This window comes from Saccopteryx bilineata, chromosome 1, assembly GCF_036850765.1.
Source record: "Saccopteryx bilineata isolate mSacBil1 chromosome 1, mSacBil1_pri_phased_curated, whole genome shotgun sequence".
Lineage (NCBI taxonomy): Eukaryota > Metazoa > Chordata > Mammalia > Chiroptera > Emballonuridae > Saccopteryx > Saccopteryx bilineata.
The window spans coordinates 210,613,925-210,640,647 of NC_089490.1; the positions used below are offsets into that span (position 1 = coordinate 210,613,925).

General features: G+C 49.6%; 1 protein-coding gene across 3 annotated transcripts in view; it reads right to left on the reverse strand.

The window, feature by feature from the left end:
• The window catches only part of GALNT2 (polypeptide N-acetylgalactosaminyltransferase 2), a 219,071-nt gene extending 192,693 nt beyond the window's left edge, over positions 1-26,378 (reverse strand). For 2 of the 3 annotated variants that reach the window (XR_010726019.1, XR_010726018.1), the window contains exon 1: positions 26,070-26,378. Coding sequence is in view for 1 of the 3 variants with exons in the window: in XM_066234914.1 (XP_066091011.1) it covers positions 26,070-26,201 (132 nt within the window). In the remaining 2 variants the exon portion in view is untranslated. The remainder of the gene's footprint in view (positions 1-26,069) is intronic. The other variant, XM_066234914.1, reaches the window with a different exon arrangement.
• Between the last annotated feature and the right edge of the window lie 345 nt (positions 26,379-26,723).

The window sequence follows — 26,723 nt, forward strand, 5'->3', positions numbered from 1 at the left end:
AAGGAAGAAGTGAGGAAGTGAGGAAGTGAGGAAGGGAGGGAGGGAGGGAGGGAGGGAACAAGGGAGGAAGGGGGATAGAAGGGAAAGGGGGAGGGAGGGAAGGAGAGAAGGGACTGCCCTGGGACCCACAGGTACCCTCTCACTCTCAGTAATAAGCAAATAGCATTTCCCTTAATTCCTTCCTGATTCCTTATGATAAGACATGAATATTAACAAATATCACACTGAAATCACTTAAGCAAATAACTACACTGCATTGATAAAGAATTCTTTATATAATTATCACAGTTAAGTATGTCTTCAATATGTTTGGTTCAGTCATTAAAATCTTTTTAAAGGGGTAAATTTTCCATCACAGCTCAACCTGAATTGGCAGGTCCTAGAAGGAGAAGATACCACAAATGCAGATTGTAGTTCTTAAAATTGAGAGCAAATCCAGCAGCAGCTGGCGTGGCTTCCTGGGAAGAATGACTAAGGCAAATACCTTCTGACAAGTGGCTGAGCAAATGGTTCCTTGGCAAGACAGTGCCAATCACATTCCTGCACAAAATCCTCCCAAAATGCAGTGGCTTCAACAATGACTTGTGTATCAGGACCTTCGGGCTGGGGTTTCCTGGGGCAGTTCTCATACTCTAGGTGGTACCTGCAGGGTGAGGATGCAAGTGCCTGGCAGGGGAGCGGATTCCCTCATCCATTTGAGACCTTGACCATGGCCTCTCTGGCCCAGTCTCATCCAGCAGAGCAGCCTGGACATCTCACAGCAGGGCTGCTGGGCTCCAGGAGAGCCAGGCTGGGCCGGTACTAGCCTAGAGTCACAACCAGAGCAGTGCCCTGGTCAAGCAGGCCATCAGACCGGTCCCGACTCAAGATGGAGCAGACACTCCAGTGTTTGATGGAGACGTGGTGTGCAGAGAATACAGGTAGAAGAAACTGCTGGGGACAGCGCTGGAGTCCCCACCCCACTCCCAATACCATTTCACGCCAGAACTCTGCAACCCTGCTCTGAAAAATGGGCACTAAAGTAATGGTTAAGGGCAAGCCAGGCCATGAAGCTAGAGAAGTGATGTCAACTCCAGCTCTGCCATTTCCATATTCATCACCTGAAGCAACTCGTTTCATCTCTCTGACAGTCTCTTTATCCAAAACTGAGGACGATAAAAATGTGTCCTGGGGTTTTTATAAGGATTAAATGGGTGAATACACACAAAATACCTAAAAGAAAACATGGTTCCCCAGGTCCCTGGTGGAGGGGCACATCTAAGCCACAGAAAGGACAGTGTCATAGACCCAAGGGTCTGCTGACCCTGCCACATTCGGCACCAGTTCCCTGCGGGCCGGATGTGGGAAACACACGCCAGGCTCTAGGTGGCTGGCTCTCTGATCACGCTCACTCCATCTCAGCCTATGCAAGGGACGGAGAACAATTTGAGAACCAAAACACCACAAGAAGAACTGGTTTGTAATCACTGTGAAAACCCAGGGACCATGAACTACACGTGGCTCAAGTCCGGTGTTGAGAGCTCTACCTATTTAATCCTGGTCACAATGGAGGTTGCAAGTACACCTAACACAGGTCAGGTCCCCATCTCTCCATTTCCTGGTCTCTAAAGGAGGAAGTCCCCAGCCCCCTTACAGAGCAGGATTAAAGGAAACAATACCTGGAGGCAGCTAACAGTGCTCCAGGTGAGTCGCCACCCTCCTTGCTGTTTTATTTTTTGGTAATCTTTAGTTCTACTACATATATTCCTTTTAACATATATTCCTCCAGATGTCTGGAGGAAAGCATGAATTTAAATCAAAAAACAATAAACGCTGTTATTATCCCACTTAATAAGCGAGGAAGCTGAGGCTTGGAGATTCAGTGGCTGGTCCAAGCTTATTTGGCAATAAATGGTACAGGGTGGCTTCTAACCCACTTATCAAAAGCTTAATCTCTTAGCAACCACCTTATGCTGCCTGTGCAGAGTGAAGTGACACAGAGGTTAAGGAACATGGCCATGGCCTCTTCAGTTTCACCCTTGACCGGGTCTCAGCTGTAGGTCTGGCTCCTGGCAGAGAGGCCCTGGTCCTCTCTCACAGAACCGCGTTTACACAACAATTCACATTCCTGCTTTCACTTCAGGGATGGGCTTCTATCAACAGCCAAGTGTGTATCTCTGCATTAGGTTTTTGATACTTTTATCCCCAACCGACATGATGTATTATGATACTCAATGACCTTTAAATTAAAGGTCATTTGCATCTGATTCTTATCAGGTACAAAGGGAAGAGAACATTTGTCTTTCAAAAGGAAATGCTGCCCTGGCTGGTTGGCTCAGCGGTAGAGCGTCGGCTCAGCGGTAGAGCGTCGGCCTGGCATGCGGGGGACCCAGGTTCGATTCCCGGCCAGGGCACATAGGAGAAGCACCCATTTGCTTCTCCACCCCCACCCCCCTCCTTCCTCTCTGTCTCTCTCTTCCCCTCCCGCAGCCAAGGCTCCATTGGAGCAAAGATGGCCCGGGCGCTGGGGATGGCTCCTTGGCCTCTGCCCCAGGCGCTAGAGTGGCTCTGGTCGCGGCAGAGCAACGCCCCGGAGGGGCAGAGCATCGCCCCTTGGTGGGCAGAGCCTTGCCCCTGGTGGGCATGCCGGGTGGATCCCGGTCGGGCACATGCGGGAGTCTGTCTGACTGTCTCTCCCCGTTTCCGGCTTCAGAAAAATACAAAAAATAAAATAAAAAATTTAAAAAAATAAAAATAAAAAAAGGAAATGCTGCATTTTATTAGCAAATGAGAACTGTGTAACCCAATACATTCCCTTGTTTGCTTTAGTTACCAGGACACAATTCTGGTTTCAACTGCAGGTGCTTCCCTGGGTCTGGTGTCAGCATACCTGCAGAGAAGCATGTGGACACCAGAGCCCAAATGCCGGCTCTTTGGGTCTCAGGCTCCTGCTCCACAAAGTGATAACAGTATCCACTGTGTGGGACTATGCAGGGCCATGCGGACTGTTCAAAGGATTCAACTGAGCACAGTTGGGAAATGCCCACCAGGATCTGGCCCAAGGAAGACACTGACTATTGGCTCCTCTTCCTGTAGCTCTCCAATCCTTCCTTTTCTTCTTCTTTTCCCCCTTCCCAGCCCTCCTCATCCCCCAAAATAATATTTGGCCCTAGACTTTTAATGAATCTGTTTATATATAGTATACATGCTCTTTCTTATAGGCTACCCTCCAACCTTTTTAGAACTATATGTAGCTTAAATACACCACAGCCACCATCTAGACGGGGAAGGAAACTTTACAGTTGTTGCATAATGAACAAAGAGTTTGAAAATAAGGTTGGGAAATGTCACCCTTCAAAAATAAAAGCCAAAAGAACCAAAGGAATGAATGACATTAGGCATCTGTGGTAATCTTTCCAGGAAATGGCTCGTTGTTGCTGACAATGCACTAGAAATATAGCTGATGAGAGGAGGGTGTGCTCCCACTCCCAGGGGGTCTAAGCAAAGTTTCATCAGAAAGACATGGCAAAAAAAAAAAAAAAATCAATGAACATAGGTAAACTGTAACCTAATTAAGTATAACCTGTCTCAGGAAATTGTTTTTGCTGAATGAAGATTACTAAAGAATGTAGAAAAGAAAGTCATCAGGATCCAATTTCTAGAATTACAGACACTACACAAGCTTTTGAACAAGAGGCTTTAACAGAAATAGTTAACTAGGTATAAAGTTGTTAACTAGATAACTGAAAGGGCAGGAAGAATACTCTAAGGATTCAGGGGGTAGCCATTGCAGGAAGCAGCCACTGCCCCCAGGACTGAGGGCCAAAGGGAAGAGGCTGGAGTTACTGCACTTTACAAACTCAGAGGAAGACATCCCCTACCCCCAAGACCTTGGAGGGGAGTGCTGCCCGCTAGGGTAGGGCAACGGGCAGAAAGCTGTTTCCGCCCGCCCGTGCTGACAGCTGGACCTCTCTGCCGCAGGTGAAGAAGCATTCAGGGGGCCCCTCACAGAAAAGGATGCCAAGAGGAGGGACCGAGTCTCACTTCATTCTATGCCCCATCTCACTGGTCCCTTCACCACTGCCCCGGGCAGGCCTACCAGGGAGCCAGGGCAGAGCAGCAGTATGGCGAGCAGAGTCCTAGCTCAAGGCATCACAGGGCAGAGTCTAGAACAGCGGTTCTCAACCTGTGGGGTCGCGAACCCGGCAGGGGTCGAACGACCAAAACACAGGAGTTGGCCCTGGCCGGTTGGCTCAGTGGTAGAGCGTCAGCCTGGCGTGCAGAAGTCCCGGGTTCAATTCCCGGCCAGGGCACACAGGAGAAGCGCCCATCTGCTTCTCCACCCCTCCCCCTCTCCTTCCTCTCTGTCTCTCTCTTCCCCTCCCGCAGCCGAGGCTCCACTGGAGCAAAGATGGCCCGGGCGCTGGGGATGGCTCCTCGGCCTCTGCCCCAGGCGCTAGAGTGGCTCTAGTCGCAACAGAGCAACGCCCCGGAGGGGCAGAGCATCGCCCCCTGGTGGGCATGCCAGGTGGATCCCGGTCGGGCGCATGCGGGAGTCTGTCTGACTGTCTCTCCCCGTTTCCGGCTTCAGAAAAATACAAAACAAACAAACAAAACAAAAAAAATCACAGGGGTCGCCTAAAGCCATCGGAAAATACATATTTATTATAAAAATTTCCGATGGCTTTAGGCGACCTCTGTGTTTTGGTGGTTCGACCCCCGCCGGGGTCGCGACCCACAGGTTTAGAACCGCTGGTCTAGAAGGTTGGAGCAGAGACAAGAGTTTAATAAACTGCACATTGGTTTGCTTTGAAAAATTAATCTCCATCCCTATCCTAGGGAGAAGATATTGATTCTATACACAGAAATATCCCCAGAATGTTGGAGGCCAATTCATCAGACTCCCACAGACTGAGGGAATGCGCCCTGGAAGATGGAGCTGCTCCCCCACAGGGCTGTGTCTCCTGAGCACTGCACCCAGGAGCCTGCTTCCACTGAACCGTGCTCCCCACCAACTAACGAGCCGCGTGCCTGTTTACCAGCAGCCTACAATTCTGGGTCGTGAAAACCCCAGTTTCTGATTAATAACTTCCTTGGTGAACTAATAAAATTTAGTTTCCAAACAGATAAAACCCAAAGTGAGAGCCTAGATGCCTGGCAATACTCTCTCTGGTATAGCTTGGCCCGAAACGGCTCCATGTCCTCTCTTATGTTAACCCAAGTCTGGCTACTTGAGATTTACACACTGGAAAACTTACCAGGTCTTTTAAAGAAAATAATCATTGTAGCCTTGACAATTTCCACAAAAGTATGTGTGTGTGTATATGTCTGTCTGTGTGTGTCTCTCTCTCCAGGACCCTAGGAAGCACCCTAAACCCAAACCCCTTCCCCCCAACTCTACCTCAACTGGCACACCAGATCCTTCTTAAAGCCCACACCTGCAAGGAGAGGAGGACAGAGTGTGGCTGGAGGGTCCTCTCCCTGCGAGGCAAACAAACACCGTGTGGGCCAACCCACACCACCCACAAGTTCCAGGTCAGACCTGAAGAAACAGCATTGTTGATTTCTCCCCAGAAGGTAAGAGGCTCACAGGCAGCTTGACAGCAAAAGTCAGCATCCTCTAATTGTGAAAAAGTAAAGTTCCTAACACGTCCAATCAGTTGGTGCATGATCCAGAGCAGATCATGAAAGAAATGACTTCTCCCGGAGAATTACATCCTCATGGTCCCTCACATAGGCAGTCAAACCTCTTCCCTCAAAACCCTGGGTTGAAATAATAAAGGAAAATAAAACCCATGATTGCTCGACTATTGAACACCCCAATCCACGCCCTATATTCATTCAGTCCAGAGCCTGTAAGAAAAGTGATACGTTCTTTAAGCTATAAACTGTCATTTTCATAGCTGTTGTTCATTATTCTTATTGCAAATGGCAGGCTTCTTGGAGCTTCTAGAACTACTCTTGACTAAGAGCATCATTTGGTAATTCGATGGCACACCATTACAAACCCAGCCATGCTCACCTCTGAATGTAGCCAAGTATTCCAAAAGAGAAGGCAGGCCACGGTCAAGCTCAAAGCAACAGGACAGACCAGGCCCTCACGCGACTACTCCATCATGACTGTTGGCAGTTATTGCCAAAAGATGGCACCTCTTAATAATGCCTGCCTGACCATCTGTTCCCAAACCCGCTGCCTAAGGATCACTGGTAGCCGGCTCTAAAGCACATATTCTTATCTAATTTGTCTGCAGTAGGTCCCAGGCATCTGTATTTTTTGATCTCCCCATTTGTTCCTACAGAGTGGCCTTACTGAGAACCACTGGACCACAGTTTGGGTCGGGGATGAGAGGGTGGTGGGGTGTGGAAGTATAAAGGGAAGAAAGAAGCAAGCTTCAAGAAAAAGCAGTTAAGACCCTGGGGAGAAAGAGAGGGGACAGATCACAGCAGGAAGATCTGAGGTGACTGCAGTCCTCAAAATTTCATTTTACTGAAGCAACTAACAAGTGCATCAACAGGCAAATGCCTTCACCCCGCACACACTTCACTTGTGAAGTTCAGGAATGAGTACTAGTCATCAGATGAGGCAGCCCTTCACATACGGAAAGCAAGCATGCCCTCCCTACCAGGTCAGGCCCCTTCTCTCCGGGGCCAGTGCAGCCAGGGGCTGTGGCAGACGCCTGTGCAGTCCCTGCCACAGGAAGGGCACCACTTCTCTGGGCACTCTCAGGAGAAGCACGTTTCTGTCTGGGATGGACAAAGAGTATGCTAACCTCCCCAAAATAAGTTTGTAGCTCTAATGAAATGACTTATACACACCTTTACAGCCAGGAAGAAGATGTGTATTCGCACATGTGTACAGGTGTATGTGTCTGTAGTTGCAGACAGAAAATATGGAACACACATACACGAACTTTCTACCTACGTTTCTGGGCACAAGGTGGTAAGTGCCTGACAGGCAACATTACAGGTAATCCCTGTACCAGTGCTCCAGGGAGTAGGCCCTATCATGATCTCCACCGACAGAGGAGGCAACAAGAGACTTAGAAAGGTGCTTGTCCAAGGACACACAGTAGGAAGTGGGGCTGAGACTGGGTCCACTCATACCACCTTCTCCACAGAGCACTCTCAGTAATGCAGGAAGTGTTCCCCAAAGCATGGCAGACACACAGCTGGGGAGGAAGTGCTGTGTCCCAAACACATTTCTTAATAGCAAGTCGTTAACTGCTCCAAGAGAGCCAACCCAGGAGACTCAGTCTGCAACTGAATCCTCATTTCTGCAAAAGTTATGTCCTGTGTTGGGTGAAATGGAGGAGGAGGAACAAGTAGTAAAAACAGAAATAAATCCTGTAACACACAAAGAAAACTGATCTGCTCATTCTGAGGCTGTTTTCATCCTTGGTCAATAAGAAAACCCCTAAAAAAATGTAAAACGAGAGAAGGCTCTAATCTCCAAAGGGCGAGTTAGTCATGTTACCGGAAATTCTCCCACAGGGCTCACCTCTGCCCTGTGCTCCCCCCCTCTTTTCCCTCACCCTGTGCTGTTCCCACAGCAACCTCACCCTACCTCCACCCCCAACCCACTAGTGGGCTGCTGTCCTTGGGAGGACAGGCTCCGCTGGTTCCCAAAGGCTAGACTAACCACTTCCCATCCCAGGGTAGAGTGATGGACGTTATCACTAAGCACCGTCATCTACCCTCACTAAATTCTTGCTCAGATGACCCCAGATGCCATCCTCCAGTGTCTCATATTGTTCTGTACCTCCAAAATCTCCAAATAATTGAGAATGTAAGTCCCTCAGCTCCTCCTCTTGCACCCTAAGAACACCAAGTCCTGGAATAACATGTATTATTGCTTATCTACATTCCACAAAGGGGACAGATGTCCCCCATCACTCAGTGTATTTCTGGTGGCACCTGCCTTCCTCCCTGAATTTGGTAGGTTAGCTTCAATCCCTTCACAGGTTGCTGGAAGTGTTCCAACAGAAGCTACTGAAGAGCTTGCTCCCTTAGGCAAGGAGTATCCAATTATCTCAGGGCACTGACTCCAATGTGAACAGAATGTGTGCTCTGCACATGGGCTGCAAGTATTGCCAGCAGTGGCCCCAACATCTCACAGGCAAATCCACCTCCTACTGACCTGTCACACCTCCAACCCCTGACACCAGAAATCAGTGGCCTATCAACAGTTTCATCTTGTAAGTGGTCACTGAAGGCAGAGAGCATTAGAATCACCAGTCAGAGCAGGTGCTTCCCCAACTCCGGACTGTAATAAACTAAAGAACATCAGAGGTTTACTCCCTACCGTAGCCATGAGCTTCAGAACAGGCAGGCTGCCCAGAAGCCACCTTCACCCAGGTGACATCCATGGTTACCATCTAAATCCAGGACCATTCTGTGATGCTGAATCAGTGAAAGGAGGGTTAATAACGAAACGTTCTTTCCTAAATGCCGCCAGAAGGGCCTGGACTGCTCACACATGATTTATAATTCCACTGCTTGTTACCCCTCCCCCACTCCTCAACATCCCGGTAGCCTCCCTCTGCTCCCCAGACAGGTGAAGCAGCACCCCACCGATTACCACACAATGATTTAGAATAGGGGTCAGGAACCTTTTTGGCTGATAGAGCCATGAACGCCACATATTTTAAAATGTAATTCCGTGGGAGTCATACAACAACCCGTGTACATTATACATTATCCAATAAAAATTTGGTGTTGTCCCGGAGGACAGCTGTGATTGGCTCCAGCCACCCGCAACCATGAACATGAGCAGTAGAAAATGAATGGCTTGTAATACATGAAAATGTTTTATATTTTTAACATTTTTTTTATTAAAGATTTGTCTGCAAGCCAGAAGCAGCCATCAAAAGAGCCACATCTGGCTTGCGAGCCACAGGTTCCCAACCCGATTTAGAAGCTCAGCTGGCACAACCAGCTGGGCCTGTGTGACTGCGATGGTAACGCAGCATTTCTGGAGAAAGGGACTCCACTTTGGTCTCCTTCATGGCCACGTTGACATGGCACGCGGGGAGAAGATAGGTTCACACCCTGAAACGATTGTGGCTCCCTAGTGTGACCACCTGTGTCAGACCAGAGCTGCTATAAACTGGAAACTCGGTGCAAAAAAGGGCAAAGTAGGGCAGCATGACTTGCTAGTCCAAGCATAGGTCACCCAGCAGACCAGCCCCGGGGAGAGTGACAGCAGGGTTCAGGATGTGTTATAACCGTGTGGCCTGTTGCCCCAACAGCAGACCCTCCACTGAGCCCAGGCCCATGGCCCTTCTCACCACAGTGACCCCACCAGTGGGAACCTCGTCCCACTCACCAGTCTTTACAGAGCACCAACCATGTTCTGGGGGCTGAGCCCATCCAGAAAATACAATCACATACATTCCTAAATGCCTACCATGCCCCGACCACCCTCTGACATATTACTCACCGATCATGCTCTCCACTGGCGGGCCCTTCTTGCCTTTGGAAGCCTGAGCACACCAAGTTCATTCTGGCTCTAGGGCCACTGCACATGACCTTCATGCCTGGACCATCTTCCACCATATATACATGGCTGCATCCTTCCAATCATTACTTCTCCCCAAAATGCCCTCCCCTGGCCCTTTCTGATGGTTATCTGAGCACCCCTCGGAGCTCTATTAGCTTTCAGATACTGGCTTGCTGGCCCTCACCACAAACCCTTCCCAGAATGTGTGTTCCCAGGACAACTGCTTTGCTCCCTATGGCCTCCCTTGGGACGAGCACAGCACAAAGTTTGTATCTGTGGGAGGAAGGAGGGCAGAAAGGGGGGTTGCTATCAGTATAGCAGGATGCAGAGCTGCACTGAGATACTTAGCATACTGGGGAAGTCTGAGGTGTCGACAGCAGCACACGGTGGGGGCCCAGGAACCACAGCAGACTGTGAGCCTTGTTCTCGGCTAAACCGGCGGAGTCCCAGGGATGCAGACTCCCCACTGCAGGGGCACACAGCCTATCATCCAGGGGGCTGGCCCAGAAGAAGTAGGCCTGCCCACAGGCGGGCTCTTCTCCTGGTTTGTCCCAGGCAACTCATCCCTCGGTACACGATGGGGCAGTCACCCCCACCCCCACCCCAGAGGTAGGGCTAAGAGATGCCCAGAGCGACCTTCAACACTTTGATTGATACACATGTTCTCCTAGTTGGTCACACTCAGAGCCCCCAAATACACTCGCTGAGTGCCCACTGTTATCATCCTGGCTGTTCCTTCTATACTAATCTGGGCACCATTACCAGACGTGACAGCCTTCGGAAAGGAAAAACCAATGCCTTAAAACATTTCAATATGCTGCCACAGGCAACCTTTAAAAGTCATCTCTTAGCCTGGCTCCCCTGCCCCCTGGTCTCCGCTCCCTGCTCCCTGCCCCCTGGTCCCCGCTCCCTTGCCCCTGGTCTCCGCTCCCTGCTCCCTGCCCACTGGTCCCCGCTCCCCTGCCCCCTGGTCCTGGCTCCCCTGCACCATTGTCCAGGCTGCCTAATTAGCATTTAAATGTGTTATGTTCCGTGCTTCTTCACTGTCAGCTTGGATGGCTAGGTTTCTAGGCTTTGTCCATTACCTCTATGAGTATGGACCTCTGAATCAGAATTCTCCTTCTCAAAGCTACAATTCCTTTCCTGGCTAAATAATGCAGAAAACTGGGAAGGTCCCTGAGCACACTCTCCCCAGCTCTGTACCGAGGGGGGGAACAGGAGAGCTCACTGTGGAGCAAACAGAGCACCAGGGGGTCTTCCAGGGGTGGGCTGGCCAGCCACTGAGGTCCTGAGAGGAGAGGCTCAGCCCAATGTCTATGGACCTGGAAAGGCAAGGCAGGACCTGAAGCCAGACACGCACGAAACGACCACCCCCTTGTTCACCCATCACTCCATTTATCCATTAGTTCCACTTCCCTCTCGGCACCCGGGAACATACACTGCATCCTAACCAAACACTGTATCTTAGAAATGTAACCCAAACACGATACTTGTGGCCTCAGTGTCACAGCACCTTGCAGGAAGAAACAAGGACTTTCCCAGGACTAGGGTGAATCCACGTGGCCCGAGAGGGACGCAGACCACAAAGGAAGGGAAGCTTTCCCCCACGGGGAGTTCTGCACTTGACTTACCTCCCTGGTGCAACGAGTCACACCATCGTGTCTCCACGGACCTGAGGTCTGCCTCAGGCAAGCCACCTTGTCACAGGAGCCAGGCCAGTGCCTGGAGCACCTGCGAGAAAGCAGAGCGCATGCACAGGAAAACAAGAGTGCGCCCTCGCTGACCCACGGTGCCACCGTCTACGTCAGTGCGCCGACTCCCGTTATCCCTCTGCTCCCAGAGGAGCCAACGGAAGCTAAGGAGTAGGACAGGACCCTGGGGCTGATGTCATAGCCAGGCCCGCTGAGTTATCATAACCAAACCGGGCTTTCACATGGCACCTTCCTCTTAACATCATCACAAGGTATCACTATCCATCTGCAACCTAGCTTGAAGTTGTCTCAATTAGAGGCGCCAGAGAAACCACATGCTCCCTGACGGGCTGGTCCTCAGCCCTCAGGGGGCTTTGTTGTGTTGCTGCAATTAGGAATGTGTCCTCCACGTGTCATCACCTACAGGTTTCAAGAGCAAGCCAGAAACTGAACTAATGAAACTGAAAGAATGTTTACTAATTAAAACCTTGTGGAAATGTTTTCAAATAACACACCATATTCAGATAATAACAGCTCAAGATACTGAAAAAAAACCTCCTCCTAATTTGAGTTTAAAAATTAATTATATAACATGGAGTGGGACACTTGAAACCATGTCAATACAACAAATTAAAAATTAAAAATATAAAATAAAATTATATAGTCACATAGTTAAAAACCACATCCCAATATCATTTTCAAAGAGAAGTTACAAGAGATGAAGGAGTAAAAGTGGGAAATAATCCCTTGGTACCACACAGTGGGGAGGGGTTCTGGCCCCCAATTTCCTGCCTCCTCTCCCAGGAGGACCCAGCAGCCACGTGGCGCCCACACAGCTGTCCTGGGACACCGACCAGCTCAACACCCTCTCTGGGGCTCAGTTTCCTCACCAATAAAGGACCAAGGGCAGCAGGAGTCCCACCTGTCCTCACAATCCCCCCAAATGAAGGTCGCACGCCAGGTCCGTACAGATGGAGGTGCTTTCTGGGAAGTAGGCTTGTTTGTTTAAACATGGCACAGGAAGCCTGGCTCCAGTGGGCACAACAGCGTCTGCAAGCTTGTGAATGCCAACCACGTAGGAGAAGCCCATCCAGCTCAGGACACTAGAACCTCCTGCTCGAATAACAGGAGAGTGAGTGCACATCAACACCAGCTGTTGGCACTTACATATGTACCAAGCCCCATCCTGGTTTCTTCTTTCCTGAACATCCCGATGATGTTCAGGATGAGGGAAGCTTCACTTTCAAACAACTCTAGTGCCATTGGTACAGAAGCCCAGCACTCTCCACCGCTGGAGTGAAAAACTAGGTAATAAATGAGGAAACTGAGGCACAGGGAGGTTAAGTCACTTGCCTGAATTTATAGAGCTAACTGGAGATGCCAGGACTCAAACCTAGGTCCATGGCCCCGACAATATGCATCCCCCAGCCACAGAGCCAGCTACCCCGCCAAGAGCTGTCCTGCACCATCGCCCCGACTCTTCCTGGCAGACCCCAAGGCCAGAGCCAGGAACAGGCAAGATGGTTTCCAAATGCCCCAGCACAGATCTACTAAGTTGGCCCGGCAGCCCCACCCCCACCCAACACCAGCGGGCAGAGCTACTCTTGCTTGGAAATCAGCCCGCATCACATACGGGGTTTGAGTCGTGGAGACTCAGCTCTGCAGGCAGCTCAGACCTTGAACACAGACCATCCCTCCACACAAGCTCACTCCCTCCCGCAAAGCCCAGAGATACTGAGGGAAGCTTCACTTTCAAACAACTCTAGTGCCATTGGTACAGAAGCCCAGCACTCTCCACCGCTGGAGTGAAAAACTAGACTTATTAGATCATCAGAAATACCCTCTGGGCCAGTTCAGCCAAAACACCACCACGTGCTCACCACTGGGTAGGGAGAAAAATTTTCAACTAAAATCCATGTTTTAAGTTCAAAGACTACTGTCAAAATGACATCTGCCAGGTCAGATTCATCTCCAGGGATGGGCATCCCTTCCTTTACTTCCAAAACAAGAGAGACCCAACTCCCACCTTCCGAGGTAAACGTTTCATGCCCCACACTATTTCTCATTGTCAAGCAGTGTGCAGCCTGTCAGCTACCCAAGTACAGGTGGAGAATGCACCTCCGCAGCCTCTGCACAGGTACATCCCTGTTTATCAGGACTGAACAGCCAATGTATGCCCTTTCATGCTGCCCAGCCTGGGGCCTGAAGCACAGACCACCCAGAAGCCCAGACAGTGCCCCTCCCAGCTCCCCATCAGCAGTCTGCAATAATAAAGGCCTGGCAGATTACCAGCACCAGTAATCAGCACCTTCCAGTCCTGGAGCTGTCACTCACCATCACAACAGAGAAACCTACCATTTGTAGTTTGCTGATGATTCAGGGACAAAGGCTCAAAGACTAGGACCTGCTCCGAAGCCGGTTTTTTGGTAGTGGAGAAATGTTACAGTCCCCTCTCCCTTTGCTTCTGTGTGACCTGTGTGCACGTCAACAACACTGGGGCCCACCAGAAACTGTGTGCTGCGGGAAGCTCCCACCCATCTGCCAGGCGCACTGACATAAACCGTTTTGGGCATCTCACTGATGAGGCTGACAGAAATCAAGTATAAGTCTCAAATTGTATCTTACAGAAAATATGCAGTACCATATACATGTCGAAAATCTCTCGTTGGCAAATACAATGTAAAATGTGAGGCTTTAGCAATGACATCTGGTTGGAGAAACAGAAAGGAACAGTACATATTTATTAAAGGTCTGCCACCCCAGCTTCCCAGATCACCACAGCGCCTAATGGATCGTTTATGAGAGCATGCCAAACTGCCCAAGACGAATGGGAGAAAAGCGAGCAGAAAGACTGAACAGAGACATGCTTTCTGCCCTCCACGTGCCAGTCAAATGAGAATGGGGTAGTCAACATAATAAAACACTGACAGCAAACTGGTGGGTGACAGGGTCTCTGGGCCACTGGGCAGTCTGGTTAAGTGTAAGCAATCTCACAGACCACCTACACTGATACTGCACAACCAAAATGTTCATCAGTATTAGCAATTTCCAAAGAATTGAGATAATTCTTACAGAAGAAATGATACCAAATGTAAGAGTATTCTCCCGGTGACATGGTGACAACTCAGGATCTTAGGCAGCTCTGAAGCATCCTCTGAAAAGCACCATCACTGGATATTCCTAAATTACAGAACTTATAGGATGCTAGGGTACAAGTTTACTGACGGCAATATAATTTATAATGAATTATATATTTGGACACCATCCATAGTTCCTGGCTCATAGCTCCCAAAATGCTGGGAATAGCGCTAAGAGCAACAGGGACATCTTTTGTCACATTTTGTCTCTTGTCCTCAGTTACTGAAACCACTTCAGGATGTAAATGTGAAATGGGTGTCTTGTTATAATTAATAACATCTGGGTTTATGCTAGTGAAGTGACTTTTGGAGAACATCTAAGGGTGGGGGGCTAGTTGCCGGGGGAACCAAGGAGGGTGAAACTTTCAGTCCCAACCTGATTTCCGAGGAGGGGGAGGGATTGGAGGGCAAATCAATCACAATGGCCAACTGTGCCTCTGGAATGAAACTTCCATGAAATCCCCAAAGGAGACAGTTCACAGAGCTTCCACATCAGGGAACCAGAACACTTCCACATGCCATCGTGCCAAGCTCCATGAGGACAGAAGCTGCTTTATTTGGGACCTTGCTCAGTGTATCCTTTAACAGCCTTTGGAATATCTCGGTAATCTAGTCAGTACATGGGTTTGCTGAGAACCTCTGATTTATAGACAGTAGGTCAGAAACACTGGTAACAATCTGGACTTGCAATTGGCAGCTGGACCAGAGGTGATCTTGTAGGACTGAGCCCGTGGGATCTGATGCTCTCTCTGGGTAGATGGCATCAGGACAGGAGTGAATTGCAGGACACCCAGCTGATGACAGACCACTGCATGGTGGTGCAGGGGAAATCCCACTGCACACTGGAAACTGGGAGCAGAAACCTTTTACTAACCCTATCACAAAGACATTAAACTGTTTTCCAAGAATACTGTACTAGTTTTCAGCTGGTTTGCTAATTTAAGCTGCATATATCTAGAAACTTTTAAAATTATTTTAGTAAAATTTCAAAAGTACACAAAAATATGAGGAACCCTACATACCCACTAGTCAACTTCAACAACACATCAGGCCAGTCTTGTTCCCCATAATTTACCCCCCAGACATGATATTGCATCCAAAAATACTTTAGTTTGTACCTACAAAAGATAAGGATTTTCAAAAAACATAACTCCCATGCCATTATTGCAACTAATAAAATCAGTGATAATGCCTTAAATTTTATCTACTGTCCAGTTCCTACTCAACTTACCATTAGATACTTGTTTGAAGACTTTCTCCCATTGGTTTGTTCAGTTATTGTGAGTGCCCAGAAAGATAGAGTATCCTGCTCATCACTAGCAGATCCCAGAACTCAACAGGGTAACGCATTGAGAGAAAATGCTCAAAAACATTTCTGAATGGGTTCATGCTCCTTAGCGGCTTATCTCTCAACAATAAAAAGCAGGAAGGACTTCCATTTACATGGGTTCTGGGTGTTGGGAGTGAACAGATGCAGATGTACATGTTTCAATGAAAGCCACCCTCCTCCTTTATCAAGGAGAAAGGTGAGTAAGCTAACACATGAGAAAAAAAAACCTAACTCAATTCTAATAGCACGGTTTCTTCCACAGTTTAACATGCAATCAAGATGCATCCCACAGTAGACGGCATGGGCCAGGAAGGGCCATGATGCACCTGCTGAATACACAACACACTGGCAGCAAAGCCTGCAGGGCACATATCAGTGGCCAGAAGAAAATCCCTGAAACAATAAAGTACCTGTAATCCATAGAAACCAAATCGAGTGGGACAGACATGGATGGTGAACTGAGGAGTCAGGCAGAATTCCCAGAAAAGTCAAAAGTTGCCTGACTCTACAGAAGTGCCAAGCTACGTTAAGAGCCCAGAACCCAGGTCTCTTAGTGCTTTTACGAACATCTTTTAGGAAATGCCGCATCACCAAAAATCCTGGCGGCATAGGGGATCACTTCATCTGAAGAAAACAGGCTCAAATATCTGAGTCAAAAAGTAGGCACCAAGAAAGTGTTAGGAACACCTAACCCAATCCATTTCAGATACATTTTCCTTTTTATCTATGCACAGGAGTGATATGTAGAAAAGTCAATGTCTAATTAAGTCTAAAAGAGTTCTTTAAACACGTAGAAAATAAAAATGTTAACTGATAGAGAAACCATTGTGATACAGCTCAATGGACAGTGTTGTTTTTCTTTCTTTTCTAGTGGTACATAAAACAACAGTTCTACAAATAGTGGCATCTTAGGCTTGATGGTAAAAAGGTGTATCCCAGACATGAGGAAATCAGTGACCATCAGGTGAGACAGGAAGTAAAACAAGTGGGTGAGCTTACTGGTTCAGAGGACATTGAAGGATGAGAGTGGAAGTGGAAAGAGAGAAAGACTGCTAAGCCTTTTGAAGATCACAGAGCAAAAGCTCAAACTCGGGCCCTGGCCGGTTGGCTCAGTGGTAGAGCGTCGGCCTGGCGTGCAGAAGTCCCAGGTTCGATTCCCGGCCAGGGCACACAGGAGAAGCGCCCATCTGCTTCTCTACCCCTCCCCCTCTCCTTCCTCTCTGTCTCTCTCTTCCCCTCCTGCAGCGAGGCTCCATTGGAGCAAAGATGGCCCAGGCGCTGGGGATGGCTCCTTGGCCTCTGCTCCAGGCACTGGAGTGGCTCTGGTCGCAATAAAGTGACACCTCGGAGGGGCAGAGCATTGCCCCCTGGTGGGCATGCTGGGTGGATCCCGGTGAGGCGCATGCGGGAGTCTGTCGGACTCTCTCCCTGTTTCCAGCTTCAGAAAAAAAAAAAAAGCTCAAACTCTAGGTCAATGGGAAAGCCCTTCAGGCAGGAAGAACCAAGACAATCAGACCAGAAGGCATCCCATGCTGGGCCCGCCAGCTCTTCCTCCAGGACAGCCACACAGATCCCCCAACACAAGAGTCACCCCCACTTACCAAGTCCTGATAACAGGGTGCATAATTTATGGGCGTCTCCGAAGTGCCGGCCTTTAATTTGCCCCAGCTCCTCAAGCTCTCCCAGGATGACTCCACTGAGACAGACCTTTCATTTGCGGTGGGTCATCAGTCCAGAGCGGCACCCTTTCAGGAGAAACAGCACTCACCTTCTGGACCAGCCTTGGAGGCAGACGAAAAACTTCAGCAGCTGCCCTCGAGTCTGAAATTCTTTACAATTACCTTTCCTTTGCCTTCCTGTAATGGTCCAGCTGTTTTGTCCAGAAACATGCTAGAGGCACGGTACATAACCTCATAAAGCTCCTAATGACCCTCATAAATGCCAACAGATTCTGTGAAAAGCAGCTGCATGCTATCACTTGAGAACCAGAAGGACCTGCAATTTTGCACCGTTCCACTTCCCTAGAGTGGCTGTGGGCAGTGAATTCGCATGTCCGTCTTATTTCCCACAAATATACTGCTCACAAAAATTAGGGGATATGTCAAAATGAATATGAAGAAATAAAATATCCCCTAATTTTTGTGAGCAGGTTGCTACGATCACAGAGCCTCAACATCACCCACATTGCCAAGAACAAGCTCTCGAAAGCCAGGCAGGCTTCTGACCTCTGGCTTCCTGCAGGAATCAACATCCCCATCACCCACAGCAATGTGCAGAGATGACAGCACCAGGGAAATTCTGTGCCAAGCAGGGGCACGGACACCAGCAAGAATTTCTCATTAAATGATAATGAATATGGAAAGCACTACAAATGTGCGATGTGATTTAATAGCATGTCTATCAATGGATAACAGATGCTTCCCCGGCCGAACTTAGCACATCCTAGAGATCGGCTCAGAAATCACACAACAAGACTGTTCCACAGACATATTCTAAGTCAATGAACAAATTAACCTGCAGGCAGCTCAAGCAGCCCAGTCTGCAGGAGGGACGGGGCTGTGGGAGGACGGGTACTGTGCTCACTAGGATGAATACATACGTCACCCAGGACACACTGTGTAGACAAGGAGACAAGACCCAAGATTTCCAGGTGATGGAGAGACTCTGCCACCAACAAACCAAATGCAACAACCTTCAGGATAAAACTGGCTCATGTGTTTAGAAAAACAAACCGAGGAATGCAGAGATCACCAGGTAGATGCTACCGACACCAGGGGCACCAGACATCAGGGCTCATCTGCCTGACACTGGAACGTGCTCAAACCTCAAGCCCAGCACTGTCACACTACAACCCTCCCACCCCCACCCAACTCCTAACTTCTGCCCTGCTCTATTTTCTCCATGGCACTTCGCTCCTTCTATCACACCTTATAGTTTACTTATTGATCACGTCTTTGTCTCCCTCCCCCTAGAATGAAAGTTCCACAAAGGCAGGGATACTTGTCTGTTGTTTTCACTGCCATATCCCAGATACGATACCCAAATAGTGCCTGGCACAGAGCAGGAGCTCAAGAAATATTCTTTGAAAGAAGGAATGAAAGAGACCAGAGCCTGTTTCCATCCTGCCCTTGATGGGGGCCACTGAGGACCGCCGAGACAGGAACACTGTCTCAGACAGGCACATGCCTGAAGGATAAACACAGAGAACATCTCACAGAGCCAAAGATAAAATGAAAATGCAAAATGGACCAACACCATCATTGGAGCACAATGTGTGCCACCTGCCCCCACTCCGTCCCGGAAGGTGACAGCAAGGGGCACAGGATAAGGGCATGGCCGATGCAGCAGGCACAGGCAGCCTGGGCATCAAGAGCAAGCAGCGCCCTCACTGCTGGCTGGCAGAAGCCCTCACGTTGCAGACAAGGCCCACTGCCTCCGAAGGCCCAGGGGAGATTTCTCCCACCAGAAATCCCTGGTCTGCCATCCACTGCTAGCTCTGTGACCTCAGGAAAAGTGCTCAACCTCTCTGTGCTGCAGTCCTCATCAGTGAAAGCAGAAAATTAAAAGGGCTACTGTGAGGAGTAAACAAGTTAATATCTGTAAAGCATTAGGGCTATGCCTGGCACATAGGGGATGCTAATCATGTGTTTATTAAGTTAAAACTCTTTCCCAGGGGCCCACCCCAGACCCCACAAAGGCCAGCCTGCCCTGCGGGGATCTAACCATAAAGGTGGCAGGAAGAAAAAAAGATATTTGAGTTAATACCGACCACAACAGGGGTTCTTAATGGGTTGGGGCTATTCTGCCTCCAGGGGAGACTTGGCAATGCCTGTGGACACTGCTGGTTGTCAGAGCTGGAGTGGGGGTTACTCCAGCATCTAATGGGTGGAGGCTGGGGAAGCTACTAACACCCTACAACACACAGGGCAGCCCCACACAATGGTTACATTACCCAGCTCAAAATGTCAACTGGGTCAAGGCTGAGAACTCCGAAGTAGAGCCACTACTGCCCTCAAGTACCCCTGTCTCTGCCAAAACATGTCCTGATTTGGGCTCTGGGAACTCAGCAACTCTATCCCCAACCATCCCAGCCAATCCACTCCCCAAAGGGTCCCCAGGCAGGAAACCACTAGCACCAGCAGGACAGGTGGCCAGCAGGAGGGGCCTGAGAGAGGCTCCCAGGAGGGCAGAGGTGAAGGGAACAGTCACCAGGGCGGGTTGCCCAACAAAGCAGGCTGGGCCACAAGTGACCATCCAGATTTACATTCTGGGCAGCCACCCCTCTGCAGTGGCTTCATAGGACATGAGGTGCCAAACTCCCAAAGCCAAGGACAGCTTTCCCACTGCAAGCCCTGGAACAAGACCATGTGACCAGTCTCACAGTCGATGGTCTAGCCCTGATCAATCACTGCTGTCCACATTTCAAATGCTAAAAAACAACCTGCTTAAGATGACACATTTCCCAGACTCATCACACTGGCCATGACTAAATTCGAAAATGCTAAGTGTCTGACCAGTCCTACAGAGGCAGTGTGAGCAGAAGTGGAGAGCCACCTGCCCTAGGGCTTGCCTGAAGAGAGGAGTTAACTTGTTAGCTCCCCAGCCAGTTTTTATTTCCTAGAAATGGGCACATGATCAGAAAGGAGAAGGGTGGTGCACATTCTCTTGACTGGGCAAGTGAAATGGACAGGAATTTCCTGGTACTTCCACACCTGGGTTAAATCCTTAAGATCAAGCACATAGCCACAGGTCAGAACCTTCACACTAGCTAAGACAGCAAGACTAAGTTCTACTCTGAGGGCACGAGAGTTGGCCGGAGAGCGAGTACCGACGTTTTCAATTTAAGTCTCACTGGAGGAGGGCTCCTTGTCAGCCAGCCTATCCTGGAACCCACCCAGGAGGGTTTGCTCATGGGAGTGCCAAGAAGTCCTCAGTAATAAACCTGGTTGTAAAGCAGTCTGGAGGCAAGGATCCAACCACAGCAGGGGACCAAGGAGCACCAGGAGCAACAGAGAATCAAGGGGAAAGGAGATCTTTCAGGTCACGGGAATGCGACCCAGATGACAGCTCCTTCAACCCTCTGGCACAATCACTGGAGTGGTACTCAACGAGCGCGGGCATGGAGGCAGGGTCTATCAGATCCCACTGGTGGCAGGTGTTAACTCCTTAGTTGCTGATCATGGAGAAGGAATCCTCAGGGAAGACCAGGGCAGCTGAGGGAGCAGGGCAATGGGGGTGTCTAGAGAGAGCAGCATTTATTTAGCAGCCGGTATGGAAGAACCTTGCTGCGTTAACCTGTGTGGCTGCATGAGTCTCCAGTTGGACATCCATCGACTTGTGTGTCTCACCATCATCCATGCAAAGATACCTTCCAGACCAGGGTTCACACAAGTAAAATGGGTATGTGTTTGGCCAGGCTTGGCTGGTTTCTTACCCCAGGAATTCTGCTGGGCCAGCTAGGAGACTTCAAATTTCTCCCAAGAATACCCTGCCCTCTTCCAGGGACCTCCGCCAGAACCTCAGTCAGTTCTGCGTGTGCCTGTGTCTCTGCCCTGGCAGTCCCCACCCCTCTTTTCACTAAGACAACTGCCTCAGAATTTGCTAGAAGTTAGGCTGCACAGCACCCCCTGCTCTGAAATTGATGTCTTCTCAAACTGACTTCCTTCTCCCAAAAGATCTGAGAAACACGAATGGCAGCGATGAGAAATTATGTACCTATATAAATGTATGTCTCCCAGCCCCAATCACTTTTCTGACCACCTCTCCTCTCTTTATACCTCTTCTTCTGATCCAAGTGGGCACCCACCACTCTCTGGAGTAGAAAGGTTTATGGAGTGCCTGAAGCCTCCACACAGCCTTAAACAGCTTCCTGGGCCTCCCTCATTCACCCTAAGGTTGCCAGAGCCCAAGCAAGCTTACCATACTCCATGCTAGGTACAAGCAGCTTCTTTCTCCTTTCTGCTGGAGGGTTAAGGGAAGAGCTCATTATTTTTGCACTGTTTATCAGTCACAATCTGTTTCCACTATGTTGGAGCACCCTGAGAAAGCCACACCATACTCCAGAATATGGAAACTTTGTTTTCTTTAGAGAAAAGTTTATATTATTGTACAATGCCAGTGTGTCAGCATCTCCAGCTTTACAACATCTTCCCTTGTTACTGCCTTCCTTACCCCAATCTCAAACTCACTTCAAATAGAATTTCTTTAAACACCAAACTGATTATAGGTGGCAGGGTGTGGTACGAGTCCCCCTCTTCACATCCACCCACAGGCATGCTCACAGACCTGCTGGTGCCCATTAAAGTGTGTGACAGCCTCGTGTTCAATCTCGAACTATGCACTCTTGAGTGATGACAGCCATTACTCAAGGAGAAACAAGGCTGCAAGGACAGGAGAGCCCAGCACCTGGGTGGGGAGCAGACAGAGCCCCATCACCGCAGGAGACCTCCACTTAGAGGCAGATCCACAGTAACACTCCGATGTGTACACAGACACCACAGAAGGTTGTGTTCTCAGTCTACTTTCTTGCTGGCTGCCCACCGACCAGAATGCCACTCTGACACCACAGCAGGGTATAGGAACTGGGATGAATGAGGTCTGGACCACTTCCTAAAAAGGCAGTTCTACTGTCATTCAAGGTTCATAGTACAAGCCCAAATGAACCAACCAAATCTTGAAGGAATGAATGAGGGATTGGGAAAAAAAAAAAAGAAACGAAAATAATTTTCCAGAAATTAGGAAGACACACACGATTCCTGGTTCACTGTGTTTCCAAGGGAATATTTAGACTTTTCCTATTTTTTTGTCCTCCACCCATACCATTTATTCAGTACCTATTATTGGCCAGGACCTGCTAATGGCATTTAGTTCTCTGCCAGAAAATAAATATGATTACCCCACTGTGAAGAAGAGAAGACTGAGGGTTAGAGGGGTCAGCAAATGAGCAATGGTTACTAAAAATCACTCTCACTCACTGCCAATAAAGAGATTTGTGCCATTCCTCTTCATTTGAAGATCCATTACCCAGCAAAAAAAAAAAAAAAAAAAAAATTGTTCCCTATAATCAACCAAATTAAACACGAAAATGTCAGCTTGTCATTCGAAGCCCTCTACAATTTGTTCCCAACTTCTCCAATTTTACACCCTAATTTTCCCCTATACAAGTACCATGCTCCAGCCAAATGAGGTCCCTTACCAGTCCAAGAAGAGGACCCTTACTCCCCAGTACTTCCTACAAGGTCATGCCCCAAATCCTCCACCCTTAGACCCCCAGAGGAAGGGCTGCAAGCACCTAGCTCCCATCAAGTAAGTCTGATGGGAAGGGAACGGGCTGCCTGGGCCCTTGGGCTGGCTCTAGCTATCGCTTTCCCTTAGCCAAGGATCATCCTTCCCAGGCTGGAAAACCCTTCCTTTCACCTTCCCATCCTAAACAGCCACATTTTACCCAGAAGCAGGTTCACTTCACCAGAAATCCTTTCCTCTGTTCTGCTGCTCCATCCACTGCCAACATACCAAGGCTCAGGGGAGACTTAACATGATTAAAAATTTAAAGCATTTAACATGCTCAAAGGAAAGGCATTCTTGAAGTGCAAATCATCAATTTACAGGGAGAAAAGCAATAGATGTAAATGCAATAGAATTTTAAACAATATGATGCAAAATTGATTGAGCACACCCCTGAACCTCAGCGTTGGTCCTGGGTTGGTTTTCAGTACAGGCTCCAGTTTAGTTTATTAAATCAGCAATCTGAGGTTACTTGGCTTTCTGGGTTTTACCACACGGAGAATAACAGTCCTGAGATGAGTTATTTAACAGGTAGGACACGGTGATGAGCCCAGGCTAGGATGCTGAAGCAGCAGAAATACTAGACAGACAATCACCCAAAGCCTAATACTAAAGCCCGGTGCTCTGTAAAAAATGTCAGGGCACAAAGAAATCTGCTAACTATGGAATTAGAGCCTTGACTCAAGCAGAAATATAAGTCCACTTACATCTAAAACACTATAGTTAGTATTTAAATTCTGTCTGCACATGCATATCACATTATCTTTTTATGTCCATACTTTACAAGCTAAAAATACTACTACATATTTCCTTTTATCGTGAGAATAAATTAAATGTGAAGAGACTTTCCAGTCTCTAAGTCCATAGAAACAATTCAGAAAGAAGGAAGACTGTGCCGTTTTATACTCTAGATTATTAAATTCAGGAAAGCAAGGTTTTATTCATCCCCTCCAGAAAGGCTCAGGACTTCCATTTTTATGGCAGGGTCCACCACACTAAGCTCATGAGTCTTCTTTCTGCAATTTCAATAGCCACAGCATTTACACACCTCTTCCTCAACCCACAAATCACTAAACCATTCTAGGGCTAGGATTAAATTTTATGGTTGGTTGACAGAAAGAACAGAATTCCAAATCACCAATGAATGTATAGTCATTCATTTCCCACACATTTTTTTCTACATGGTCTTTGTACCTTCCTAGTGCCAGTCCACAAGAAGTTCTTGGAATGTTTTCTTCTAAACTAAGGATCACACTTCAGAGGTCAACAGGGAAGACCCCCCCCCCCAAATACCAGCCACTAGCTGAAGCCCACCCACCAGGGGGAATCCAGCCTAGGCAGATGGTACGGTCACGCTGTTGCTACTTCTAATCAAATCTGCTAATGATGACAAAGGAAGGAAAAAGAAATACCAAGAATGGCTTATTTGGGGTTTTTTTAGTATGAAAAACAGAAAGTTTTGCCAGGTCTCACCAGCACACCGGGCTATGTGGACCCGCCAAAGCAGTTTCCTGGGAAGTACCTTGGAAATAATTCCAATTTAACATGACCATAGTTTTCACTATGGGAACAGCTGCACTGCTTCTACTGGGTGCACTGTCTCTTTATCATTCAAGAATAAGTGGAGATTTCATGTATACATACAACAGTTTTCTGCATTAAAAAAGAGAGAGAGAGAGAGAGAGAGAGAGAGAGAATTGAGCTAAGAGTACACTGTCAGCGCAGAACCAAGCCAGTCAAATCAGCACATGGAAAAACTATTTTCATTTCTGCATCATTAGATAACGCAAACCCATGAAATGTACCAAGAATCAAATAAGGCACCTACCTCCACCTAACACCTTCAGCTAAAAATGAAAGAAGGAAAGGAAGGAAGGAAAGAAGGAAACCTCTGAAGAAGCCAAATTCAACGCTGATATTTACAGGCTGGACTTTAAGGCTAAAGTCTGTTCAACCACAGTTATGCCTGTTCTGCTTGTGACATTCTCTGGTTCTAGCCCAACCCATGGTCCACCTCTATTAACTAAGAACTGGGTTGGCGGTGACACTAAATGTCACAATAATGGGGATTACAGGATTTTGGAAAAGATACTGCTGCTTTCAAAACCTATTAACCACCAAACACCGCCAGGCCACATGTGCACAGTCAAGAGCCCTCCCGGTCCAGAAGCGCAGAACCGCGCTGTCCGGGCTCCTCTGGGCACTGTTTCCTTCCAAAAAGCCGGGCTGTCCAGAGTGCCTTACACAGTCCCCACAGCCCAATCTCTCGGTCCTTGGGGCCTGTCGGAAACACGATCCTTGAAGAGGGACTATCCCCGCGGATCGGAGGAGTGGGACTGGTACACGGCAGTGCAAGACACCACGACCCACGCGCGGGGGAAAGCCGGGGCCGAGTCCCGCAGAGCGTAACGCGGAGGCCGGGAGGGGACGGTCGGGGGCTTGTCAGTGGCCGGCCTCACTTGGAGCGCAGAGGCAAGGTGGCCCCGCTTACTCTGCCCAGAGAAGTCCGTTTATCCGGCACCGAGCTGACTGCATCCACCGCCCCCAGAGGACTGGGCAGAAAAAGGGGTAGAGTCCATAACTGCACCCCCTCCCACGCGAGTGACACGGGGGAAGAGGGGAGGATCTGCAGCGGCTTGTATTAAAGGGCTGAAAAGAAACTTGGTCTCCTCTCTCCTACTGTACATGACACGCTGGAAAGGCAGCCGCCTCTCCTGCCTCTCCCTCCCCTCCTCCCCAACCCCTTTTGTATTTCCCAAACCCGCACCCCTAAACTTCCCACCGAAGGGGATGAGGATTCGGAGGTCGGAGGAGACTCAAATTACGTGAAGCAGAGAGAACGTCTACGGAGGAAAAGGGAGGGCTACGAGAAAGACGTCCGCGGTCCTCAGCCCTGCGGTGGCCCTCTTCCGAGCCCGGCGAGCGCTGAGGGGCCGGTGCACCCGCTGCCCCGGGGACTCGGCAGGAGGCCCCGAGCGGGGATCCCGATCCGAGGTCCGGAGAGGAGAGCAGGAGGGGCGTGGAGACCCGCGCGGTGCCCGGCGGCCACGTCCTATTGGGGGACCAGGGTGCATTGGCGTCGAGAGGGCCGGGCGCGTGGGTGGCAGGGAGTCGGAGTTCTGGGAGCCGGGCCGCGGGTGCTCACTTACCTTCCTGCCGGCACTGGCGCCGCCGCCCGCGCCCGCGGCCAGCGCGGAGCCGCCCCCGGAGTACATGTAGTAGGCGATTCCCAGCACCCACAGGAAGGCGAAGCAGAGCAGCATCCGCGAGCGCCGCCGCATTCTCCTCACTCGGCCGCCGGCCGCGGAGCCGCTGCTCGCGAGTGCTGCCTGGGGCCGGCGGGCGGGCGGGGCGCGCCGGGGCGGAGCGGAGGAAGGGGAAGGGCGCGGCGCGGCGCGGCACGGCCCCTCCTCCGGCGCGCGCTCCCGCTCCGGGCGCCAAGCTCTGCCCGGGGCCGGGAGTACTGTGCCGTACCCGAGCAGGAAGCGGCGGCTTCCGAGGCTGCGGGGAGGTCAGGGAGCAAAGGGCCACCAATCGGCGGGCGGCGGCGGCCCGGGCACGGCGGAGGTGGGGATTAACGCGTCTCTCTTAGGCTGCAGCAGCCGGCCGCCCCGCCCCCTCTGCGTCCTTCCGCGCGCCCCTCCGCCCCCCGTGAGTGACAGGTGGCTGCCTGAACCCCAACAGAGCGCGCGCACTCGTGCTCGCGCGCACGTGCACACGCAAGGGGGATACTTGGTCCCTGGTGCCTCGGTCTGCCCTACAGACATTATCACCTCTCCAGTCCGCGCTCTTGCGGACCACCT